The sequence below is a fragment of the Helicoverpa armigera genome, chromosome 2 (assembly GCF_030705265.1).
Source record: "Helicoverpa armigera isolate CAAS_96S chromosome 2, ASM3070526v1, whole genome shotgun sequence".
In the NCBI taxonomy this organism is placed as follows: Eukaryota; Metazoa; Arthropoda; class Insecta; order Lepidoptera; family Noctuidae; genus Helicoverpa; species Helicoverpa armigera.
In genome coordinates this window covers 3,576,296-3,588,050 of record NC_087121.1, presented here as the reverse complement: position 1 = coordinate 3,588,050, position 11,755 = coordinate 3,576,296, and the positions used below count along the sequence as shown (strand labels likewise).

Below are 11,755 nucleotides of genomic sequence, written 5' to 3'. Positions count from 1 at the left end.
GCAATGATGCGATGCGCTTCAGGCCAATCACCGCTTTACCGCCGCCCCCGCGCTCACCTCATACCACCAAAGGGACCCTATAAATCACTTCTGCGCAGGTGAAGGTCAGGGCTCAATATCCTTGCCGATGATTATACCAGTCGTCCGTTGTCTGGAACTTCATAATGGAACATCATACCTTGTTTGGACTTGTCAGAAAGGTCTTGTAATGAATGCATTAACACAAACATGAGTTTCTAGAATTTTTTTAAGCTATTTTCTTTTTTATTGTAAAACATACATATGTAGCTGGTCAGTGTTTTTGTTGATAATTTAATAAATAGATAAAACCGGTGTATAAAAGTTATTCAGTAGTTGAGTCGTCTACATGTTCGCTCAGTGGGGAATCAGTTCCCTCGCTGGAACAGCGGGTAACGTTAAGGTTTTTATTCACAGCTTCAAGGGACCATAGACATAATATATTTGGAAGTCAATTTTAAGGAGTCAATTTTAATATACGAATTGAATATTTCTTCATTCACGTAGAACATTTTCATGTTAAATGTATTTAGGTAGAAAAATAATTCATATTTTATGTTGTTACAAAAGTTTGTCCCTACTTACACTCTCAACATTCGTGCAAAATATCAATGTTCTTAATCAACATTATCACAACATAAAACCAAAAATTAATCACATAATTATTTTAAGTATCATTATTCATTATCTTAACAGCACGGGCAATAAATTCATCATAATAATCCTTATCTCCTACGAGACTCACGCTTTAAGTATAAAAACCTAGTAGAAACAAAAACAATCCAGAAAACAAAAGCATTAGCAAAGAAAACTTGGTATTAGTACATGGTACTTAAAATAAAAAATGGAAATTGATAGTTGTACAATTGCAATGAGTGTTATATACGCAGTACCTATGGATCAAATGGGGTGGCGACTGGTGGTGACTTTTTTTTTAACGACGTCAAAAATCATCAAATGACCCCTCTCGCTGTAGGTTAGCAGCGGTGAGGGAGTGTCGGACTCTTACTGACTAAAAATCGTCGTGTTCCGTCGTAGGCCTTTTATGTACCAGGGCCGCGGTAACTCTTTTGAACAACCCGCAGCCGGGGGGTAGCGGGACTTGGGAATAAAAAAGATGATCTTTTTTTTATCTCCTGATGAGTCTTTATATGATGATAGTAGGTAATTCTGTTTCAGTCGGCCGAACAAACGGCTATTGCACAATTTTATTTCGAATTCACTATCACGATTGATGAGTACCCTAGATATCCTGAAATTTGTCTAATCGTTCGTCTCCTATCTCATGGTGACGCAGCATTAAAGAGTGGATATAAACTGTTGCATTTGTTTGTAAACTCAGTCACTCAGCACGTGTGGAGTTGAGACGTAACAACCGAACAGCACAATGGTGAAGGCACGCAAATACGTCGTCGTAAAAGAATTCGACGGTTTACCCAAACGTGAAGACTTCGAAATTGTTGAATACGAGTTACCACCGATCAAGAAAGGAGAAATACTAGTCAAAGTCGAGTGGGTGAGTGTGGACCCATACATGCGTGTGTACAGACCATTTCCAGTTCCATATGATCAAGGCGGTTACCAAGTTGGATTAGTAATAGAATCGAAGGCTTCTAAATACCCAGTTGGTACCCGAGTCCTCTCTCACAAAGGCTGGTGTGACTACGCTATCATCGATACAAATAAGCCTTACTCCGACACAGACATATTTCCTGATTTCTACAAAATACCTGACCTGAGTGGTTTTTCCAATTCTCTCGCAATCGGCGCAGTGGGCATGCCTGGTGCCTCGGGGTACTTAGGATTTCTAGAGGTTTGTCAACCCAAGGCTGGTGAAACAGTGGTTGTGACGGGGGCTGCTGGAGCGGTCGGCTCGATAGTCGGACAGATTGCCAAGATCAAGGGCTGCAAGGTCATCGGCTTCGCTGGCTCTGACGAGAAGGTGAAGTGGCTGGAAGGGATCGGCTTCGACAAGGCGATCAACTACAAGACTGCTGACATCAAGACGGCTCTGCAGGAAGCTGCTCCTAACGGTGTTGACTGCTTCTTTGACAATGTTGGTGGTGAAGTCAGTAGTATTATAATATATCAGATGAACCAAGGTGGCAGAGCTGTAGTGGTGGGAAGCATCAGTACTTATAATGGTGATTTTAGTGATATGCCAAAAGCCACTATGCTGCAATTTGCTATACTATCAAAACAGTTGAAAATTCAAGGTTTTTCCATTGGGGATCCCGAGGCTAGGAAACGTCAACCAGATGCACATAAACAACTTCTCAAGTGGATAAAAAGTGGACAGTTGAAGGCCAGGGAGCACGTAACTGAGGGTTTTGAGAACCTCTATGATGCTTTTGTTGGAATGTTAAAAGGTGAAAACTTTGGCAAGGCAGTTGTTAAGTTATAATAAGTTTACTAGTCTACAAATAAAAAGTATGCGTGAAAAAATATGATTACTCGTTATTTTTATTTGAAAATATCTGAGGGCACGGCAGTGCCCCAGCCAAGACTCGAGCAAAGCGGGCACGGCCGTACCATCTTTTCTCGAAGCGTTTCGCGGCTATTTCAGCCCCCTGTATCTTCCATGTGAACAAAGCTAGGAGTTTAGGTTTTCGATGACCAAGAGTAAGTATTAGAACAAGCTCAGTCCCAAAATTACAAGAAATTTGAATAAATAGTTTACGAGTTATGAGCGATCAAAGTTACACCATTTTGTCACTGACTCACTCACTGACCGATCATCAAAAGTCTAAGGTACTTCTAGCAAACTTAGAACCTTCAAATTTGGCACCAAGATAGGTTATTGGCTACATATAAAGGGAAAATTATAAAAACCTTAAAACTTTATAAAAAAATAGGAAACAAATTTATATTTGCGGTTTTTCAAGAACATTGTGTATGAATTTTGACTGCATTGATAACTTTGTTATTTATTTATGTACAAAATGTTACCATTTGTTTTATTGTTACGTAGTGTGGTATATTGTTATTATGTATTAAATATACATACATATGAATAAAAAAGCTAGGTTAAATTAAAATGAATAATGATAAAATCTTTCATATTAATGCAGTGCGATAAATACTGCATGCTCGCTCGATAGATGGCGTTGTCCTGGTCTAAATCGCGCTACGGTTTTTAGTTAAAAAAAAAAAACAAATAATTTCATGTGATAGCGCCATCTACCTCTGAAATAAATCTCTTTTATTCTAAAAGATATTCGATTAAAAAATTCAACAATTTCGAAATTGTTTAATTTATTTTTTTAAAAATGTTGTTTACGTGCTACTTTAGGTCTACATATTTAGTTTGTTATATATTTAGTTAAGTGCATGTAAGTTAATTTAATTTGTTACATACTTAGAGAAGAAGGAGACCTACAAAAAATACATTAGATCCCACCAAAAACATTAAATGTAAAAAAAGCCAATCCTCTACGCAATTCCTCCACCGTAAAAAGTTTTGAGATCGCATAGAAGCCAAGTCCTGTTCAACTTTATTTGTAATAATAAATCAATATTTTGTGACTATATCAATAGTTTTGTTCACATTACAATAATATTGTCTTGGCCATGAGCACAAGTTAATAGTCGCTCCCTGAAATAATGTGTAAATACCATTGAATTGATACATTCTATATGGACATGATTTTACGATTGGACTGATTGGAATTTGAGATCACCATGGACCAAACATGCGCCATAGTAAATGTGCAGGTCATGATTTTGGATGATACTGACTGTCGGTCATTTAGTAACAATTGAAAAAACTAAAAGTATTTAATTCTGTGATATTAAACTTCATGATTGACTTTCACCTCTCCAAGATATGCTGTATTATATTTGTAGTTTATTGTGCTCATGGCCAAGTCAATATTATTGTAATGTGAACAAAACTATTGATATAGTCACAAAATATTGATTTATTATTACAAATAAAGTTGAACAGGACTTGGCTTCTATGCGATCTCAAAACTTTTTACGGTGGAGGAATTGCGTAGAGGATTGGCTTTTTTTACATTTAATGTTTTTGGTGGGATTACCTTTTAATCTAGTGCGTGGGTTCGATTCCAAATTCCAGGTCAGGCAATGCAACGTTTCTGAGTTTGTATAGTACCACAGATTATATAATAGTTACTACGTAACAGATAAATCACTCCATACAAAAAAGTCCATACCTACTGTTATAAGCACCTACAAGTTCCCTAACTACCTACAAATTCATAGCTGCGTTAGAAAATGAACCTTAAAAACTCCAGCGCTCGATTGTTATTTCACTGCGATAGCGCACAGTTCAGTGACCGCGACCGTGCCGACAGCGAGCGTAGGGTTGCCTCTTACAATTAAATAGGGAAACAAAGTTACGCTTATTTGTAACTGACTTCCCAAATCAATGGAGGTGCTCAATTACTTTTCGAGCACAGAACACGCAAGTATTCTATACTTACCTATTATATACAGCGGTCAGCGGTGTTGTGCCAGGGGTAATCCCCTGGCACAACACCGCTGACCGCTGATACATACCTACTTACCCAAAATTGGTTTCTGCGCAGCAACATATGCAATGTTTGGAACATTGCATATGTTGCACCACCATTTAGTTAGACGAAAACTATACCTACTTATACTCGAAATGTTTTTAGCTACAAAACTCGGTAATCATTGCATGTATAACTAAGTATAAGGTATTAGTATCTATAATTTAAGTATCTTAAGTAAGTCGCTTATTTTTAAAATTACAAAGAAGATAAGTATTTTTACTTTAAAAATTAGAAACCTATGTATATTCATACATAGGTATAAAATATTTCTAAATGCCTATACATATATAATAGGAAACCTTTATATTTTCCTACAATAGTCACATATACACCTATACAAATCAAAATAGTTGTTCAGTTTATTAGATAATTTAAAAAACCAAATAAAAAATAAACAATAACTGACCTATCTACATCTCTAGGTAAACGGAAAAACGTAAGCTTTATATTTTTTCTTTTACTTGATCTGCTGTTCACAAATAAAAATAATAAACATAAAACGCGCGCGTCGCGAGAGGCTGTCGAAAGCTCTGTGCCGCGTGGGGCTACCGGTAACCCAGCGAGCGTTAGGCATTTATCGCGCGCAAGTACGTCGAGTGACAGAGGCCTGATAGTACTTTCTAATTATATCTTGGACACCAATAACTGTGTTTCGGAAAGCACGTTAAACTGTAGGTCCCGGGTGTCATTGAACATCCTTGGCAGTCGCTACGGTTAGTCAGAAGCCAGTAAGTCTGACAACAGTCTTATCAAGCAGTATTGGATTGCCCGGGTAACTGGTTGAGGAGGGCAGATAGGCAGTCGCTAATTGTAAAACATAGGTACTCAACCGCATCCGGTTAGACTGAAAGCGGACCCCAACATAGTTGGGAAAAGGCTCGGATGATGATGATCTTCCAATCGTTGATAGAGTAGAGCTCGAGAGCTTCATTATCGTGACTGATTTGGTTTACCAGATATACATACCAAGAAACAACACGTAAAACAAAAAAAAAATGAATTAAATGAAAAGATACCTTCACTAATCCTTTTTTATTTCTTTGTGAACCTACAGTTATAAAAATAATTCTTGAAGACTGAGAGACCAACAGCTACCTATAGAAATGAACTAGCAATAGTTTTGCACAGAACTATGGAAGAAAACTGATTGGGCTATTGTGACGGGATGCTAATGGACTAGGAATGGGGAAACTGCGGGGACTATGGCACCCGCCGATAACAATGTAATCAATGCACGTAAAAATGGTAAATGAAGACTCGCCAGCTCACTTACTGGGCCCGGGAATCAGTCGCTAAATCGCAACAAGAAGGCAACAGGGAATATTATGATTATTATATTACACTACGTCTCTATCATTGAATCCGCAATGAAACTATGCATAGTGATAACTAGCGACCCGCCCCGGCTTCGCACGGGATAACAGTGTTTCCCCACTATTTAATGTGTGTTAATGGCGTCCACGGCCAATTTCGGCCACAGCGGCTGTTCTCATTTAAGGAGATTAGCCAGCTACACAGGACATATTATAGTGCACAAGCATTTGCGCAGACACAGGTGCACTCCCTAATCCTTCACTCTCATAACCCGATGGGACGGCAATCCGACACGACCGGAAAGAGATCAGGCGCAGGACCGACATCATGCACGGGTGAATCAATCACCAACTTCCCGACTACGGGCTGCTTTGTGAAAGTTTAAGAAAACCCACAAAGCGACCCGGGAATCGAACCCGAGACCTCGAGCACGGCAGCCGCGCCTGCGACCACAAGACCAACGAGGCAGTCAATGTGTGTTACTATACATAAATACATAAATACGCGGTGGACTCACATAGTGTTAAGATCAACAGTCAGTAGACAAGTTTGTGAAGCCAAGACGACGATAATTGTAATTAATTATTGTAAAACAAAAAAATAATGTAACTAGCCAAAAGTGCGGACCCCCAAATCTGCAGTAAGACTTTATTGCAAAAAAACCCGCATCAAAAATCATTTCAACTTAAAGTTCGTCATTACTAATGAAATAAGCCCAAACACGAGACAATTGGTGCCCTACCCTTGAGAAGCTCCTTTGACTTTCCCTATTTTGTGGTATTATTGGACATAATCTGGGGCCCGATTCCCCTAATTTTACTTAAGCGACGTCACGTTCGACTCGATTCGACTGAGATCCAATCCCGACTCGATTACGATTGAAGCGTATGTGGCATTCCGCTATTTTTTCTTTGAAATAAACGTTTTTATCCTTTTTTGTCATTCAATAATGAATCATTTTGTCTGCAAATGATTTACGATTGCAAAATGATTGTACAGCAAACTACCGTATAGACCAAAATCACCAATACGATTGGTCTTTTATTAGCAGCAGAATGCCCGATGTGGTTAAAACTGTATTGCGATCATATTGCGATTCGATTTCTATTCGATTTTGACATTATTAACTTAGGAGAATCGGGCTCCTGAATTTATGCCCTGTGTGCCTACAATTTTCGCATCTTGCCCTCAATTTCTAAAGGTTTCTATAATCAGATCCTGAATCTGATGAGCATGGGACCATTTGGGAAGTAACAACATACCAACTTAGGTACCTACTAATGTTTTTCAACAAAAAAATCTTTTAAATCGGTTGAAAAAAGGCGGAGTTACGCTAAAACATACATAAAATTCTGAAATAATATTTATGTCAATTGGGAACCTTCTTCCTTTTTGGAGAGTTTATTAAGAGCGCTATTACAAAATCGAATTGCTCAGTTGTAGGTAAATTAGACGATAGCCGGCAGCACTTGCGCATGTGTGCGTCTAGTGAAATACGCAACGCACACCTGCGGACCGCCACGCGGCACAAACAAACTTGAGACTTTGCCACTTTTTTCCGAAATAATTTATTGTTTTTATAGTTTATGAAATATTATTTGTACCGATGAATTTTATAACCTAGAATAGCTCGATTGAGTTACAATAAACAAGTAATCGTTTACAATTTTTAAATTATTTAATCGACAACCAAACTTTTCACCATGTTTATCAATTATAAGTAATTGATTTATAAAAAAACTAAAATCTATAATTCGTCTTCCATGTATTGTATCTTCATTTTCCTGCAACAATGAAAACTAGGAATGTAGATAGTTTATTAAAACAAATATGTCACGTATACCTTTTGCGGGTGACAAAAAATACTTACCATATTATTTGTACTGGTATTCAATTGAGTCTGATAGTCTGAATTAAATATGCTTTCATTATCCTGCAAGAATCAAAGAAGTCCAATTACATTATTATGCAACAGCGAAACTAACGACGATGACATTTACGTACATATTTCTTTATAACCAACATCAAAAAAAGAGAACCCAATCTATAACATTTTCGAATTAGAATATCATGGCCTAATACTTATGTATATTACATTTCAATCAGATCATTATAACTAATAAATAAAATAAAACTCACTAGTATCAAAACGTGTGAGATGCGTAGGTTGCGCTATATTTTTCGAACTCCGGCGAGTTTACGCGGCGCAACAGCGAGCGATACGTCCCTCCTCGGTAAGCGCCTGGCGCTGACTAAAGTTGAACACCGCGCGTCACAAGATTTATATTGATTTTTGCATTGCAAACAAAAATTATTTTAAAATATTGTTTTACTTTTAAATAGACCAATTTTTTTCAAGCTTTATAACAATACCACCTTAATTATTAAATGTTTTTATTTGAATTTGGATTATACTTTCATAGATAAAAAATATAGTTTCGTACGGAAAATTGTCAGTAACTCTCAGTTTTATAGAATTATTTTTGGTGTAATACTGTATGAATTGTAATAAATTGATTTAAGCACTTCCAAGTACAAGATATAGTTGTATCTTGAACATTTTTATAAATGGTTAAATTGCTATATCCTCGGAGTACCGAAGCATCAAAAGATACCCAAAAGCAACATTTTATGAAACATCCTTTGCAGAGACAAAGATTTTACTGATGTACGTGGACAAATTAAAATATTTATTTAATACACTTTCAAGATAAATGATCAAACTTTCTGAATCTTATTTTTGTTTTTTTATTGTGACTATATCCAAAGCATCAAAACTCGTATAAAACGTTTAAATTCGCGAAAATTTGTGATAGCCCTCTTAAAACACGCTAAATGCCAAGACAAGTTGGACTTGAGACTGAATTTTCGGTGGGAAAACATCAAATGATCCCTGTAGTTGCAGCATAAGGGAGTGTCCGACTCTTATGGCCTAAAACCCACCATGTTCCTTCTGGATTCTGGAGCCCTTTGTGTTCCAGAGCCGGGATAACTCTTTCGAACAATCCCACAGCCCCCGGCACGCCTCGGTGTCAGGGAGACTGAGTTTACAAACAAACTAAACACACTTTATAGTAGATAATTAAATAGTGCAACGTCATCGTGAGACTATGATGAGACTGCATTTCGACTAGATACCCCCATCTAGATATTTATTATTAGTGATCAGATACAAACCGGATTTTACTAAGGAAATATTTAGATCTGAATTATCTTTATATATCTCTGTACATTATAAAATGAATATAGGTATTTAGATTGTTTGTTTGTTTATTTTGAAAGTCGTGGTGTAGGAGGGCGCGGACTCGATCCCAAGTTAGGCAAGTACCAATGCAACTATTCTAAGTTTGTATGTACTTTCTAAGTATATCTTAGACACCATTGGCTGTGTTTCGGATGGCACGTTAAAATGTAGGTCCCAGCTGTCATTGAACATCGTTTGCAGTCGTTAAGGGTAGTCAGAAGCCAGTAAGTCTGACACCAGTCTAACCAAGGGGTATCGAGTTACCCGGGTTGAGGAGGTCAGATAGGCAGTTGCTTCTTGTAAAGCACTGGTACTCAGCTGAATCCGGTTAGACTGGAAGCCGACCCCAACATGATTGGGAAAAAGGCTCGAAGGATGATGATGATGTTTGTTTGTTTATTTTCATTAATTAGGCAATAACATATGTTCATGTCTTGACGTTTAGGAGTTTGTGCAAACGAAGTACTCCTAAAGTGTGCCAAAACGTGTTGGAATCACAAGGAAACTTTCCACCATTTGGACCATTTATTTCTAAAAAAATCCTTCTTTTCTAGTGTCGTGACTGATTCACAGCTTCAAGACAAGTTATTAAGAAAAATCACACTCACTTCCATCAATTGTCTGATATATGTTCGGAATACCTTCCCTAACCCAAATAGGCTGATTAAATAATGTGAAACTGTTTTCCTTGACGTGATGGGGCACTTATTTTTATAAAGATTATTGTAATTGGCCTTGAAATAATAAACTGTCGCAGAATGAAGAGTATCTAAGAAGTGGAATTTTACTATCAAATGATAGTCTCGTTTTTCTCATGATGACGCTGCATTAGTGAAGTATAAACTGTGTTGCATTTGTTTGTAAGCTCAGTCACTCAGCACTCGTGGAGTTGAGACGTAACTACCGAACAGCACAATGGTGAAAGCACGCAAATACGTCGTCGTAAAGGAATTCGACGGTTTACCTAAACGTGAAGACTTCGAAATCGTTGAAAATGAGTTACCACCGATCAAGAATGGAGAGATTTTGGTCAAAGTTGAGTGGGTGAGTGTGGACCCATACATGCGTGTGTACAGACCAAATCCAGTTCCATATGATCAAGGCGCTTACCAAGTTGGATTAGTAATAGAATCGAAGGCTTCTAAATACCCAGTTGGTACCCGAGTCCTCTCTCACAAAGGCTGGTGTGACTACGTCATCATCGATACAAATAACCCCTACCCCGACCCCGACATATTCGATGAATTCTACAAAATACCTGACCTTAGCGGTTTTCCTAATTCTCTTGCAATTGGAGCAGTGGGCATGCCTGGTGCCTCTGGGTACTTCGGATTTCTGGACGTTTGTCAACCCAAGGCTGGTGAAACAGTGGTTGTGACGGGCGCTGCTGGAGCGGTCGGCTCGATAGTCGGACAGATTGCCAAGATCAAGGGCTGCAAGGTCATCGGCTTCGCTGGCTCTGACGAGAAGGTGAAGTGGCTGGAAGAGATCGGCTTCGACAAGGCGATCAACTACAAGACTGCTGACATCAAGACGGCTCTGCAGGAAGCTGCTCCTAACGGTGTTGACTGCTTCTTTGACAATGTTGGTGGTGAAGTCAGTAGTATTATAATATATCAGATGAACCAAGGCGGTAGAGTAGTAGTTGTTGGAAGCATCAGTGCCTATAATGGTGATTTTAGTGACATGCCAAAAGCCACTATGTTGCAATTTCCTATATTAGCGAAACAATTGAAAATTCAAGGTTTTTCCATAGTGGATCCCGAGGTTAGGAAACGTCAACCAGATGGACATAAACAACTTTTCAAGTGGATAAAAAGTGGACAGTTGAAGGCCAGGGAGCACGTAACTGAGGGTTTTGAGAACCTCTATGATGCTTTTGTTGGAATGTTAAAAGGTGAAAACTTTGGCAAGGCAGTTGTTAAGTTATAATAAGTTTACTAGTCTACAAATAAAAAGTGTGACATGAAAAAATATGATTACTCGTTATTTTTATTTGAAAATATTACATTTTAATCTAGTGCGTGGGTTCGATTCCAGATTCCAGGTCAGGCAATGCAACGTTTCTGAGTTTGTATAGTACTTTCTAATTATATCTTGGACACCAATGACTGTGTTTCGGAAAGCACATTAAACTGTAGGTCCCGGCTGTCATTGAACATCCTTGACAGTCGCTACGGTTAGTCAGAAGCCAGTAAGTCTGACAACAGTCTTACCAGATTGCCCGGGTAACTGGTTGAGGAGGGCAGATAGGCAGTCGCTAATTGTAAAACATAGGTACTCAACCGCATCCGGTTAGACTGGAATCCGACCCCAACATAGTTGGGAAAAGGCTCGGGTGATGATGATCTTCCAATCGTTGATAGGGTAGGGTAGGTATTTTTCCATAGTTTCAGGTTTGATTTTGACAACACATCCTGGCATAAAGTTCGGACTGTGCTCCCCGCCGCGGGTGGGGAGCACAGTGGGGAAACAAATCAGTTGCGCAACATGTGCATACAAGTGTGGACGCGTGTTTCATTTGTTTATAAACGCCAATTATATGTCTTCATAGCAAGTAATTTCTCTTTTCTTTTTCTATTCTTTTTACTAGAAATGGACTTATGCAAATAAATGTAGGCACCACACAACAACACTACTT

General features: G+C 38.3%; 2 protein-coding genes across 2 annotated transcripts; both read left to right on the top strand.

The window, feature by feature from the left end:
* Positions 1–1,349: 1,349 nt before the first annotated feature.
* On the top strand, positions 1,350–2,453 carry LOC126055293 (prostaglandin reductase 1). The gene has a single exon (XM_049843987.2). It carries the CDS (start codon positions 1,406–1,408, stop codon positions 2,420–2,422), a length of 1,017 nt encoding a protein of 338 aa, XP_049699944.2. The 5' UTR covers positions 1,350–1,405; the 3' UTR covers positions 2,423–2,453.
* Positions 2,454–9,988: 7,535 nt separating this feature from the next.
* Positions 9,989–11,093, top strand: LOC126053453 (prostaglandin reductase 1). Its single transcript, XM_021334106.3, has one exon. It carries the CDS (start codon positions 10,030–10,032, stop codon positions 11,044–11,046), a length of 1,017 nt encoding a protein of 338 aa, XP_021189781.3. The 5' UTR covers positions 9,989–10,029; the 3' UTR covers positions 11,047–11,093.
* Positions 11,094–11,755: the final 662 nt, after the last annotated feature.

What these genes read in the sequence shown, in the direction of transcription:
- LOC126053453 (XM_021334106.3), top strand. Translation starts at nt 10,030, where the DNA reads ATGGTGAAAGCACGCAAATACGTCGTCGTAAAGGAATTCGACGGTTTA.
- LOC126055293 (XM_049843987.2), top strand. Translation starts at nt 1,406, where the DNA reads ATGGTGAAGGCACGCAAATACGTCGTCGTAAAAGAATTCGACGGTTTA.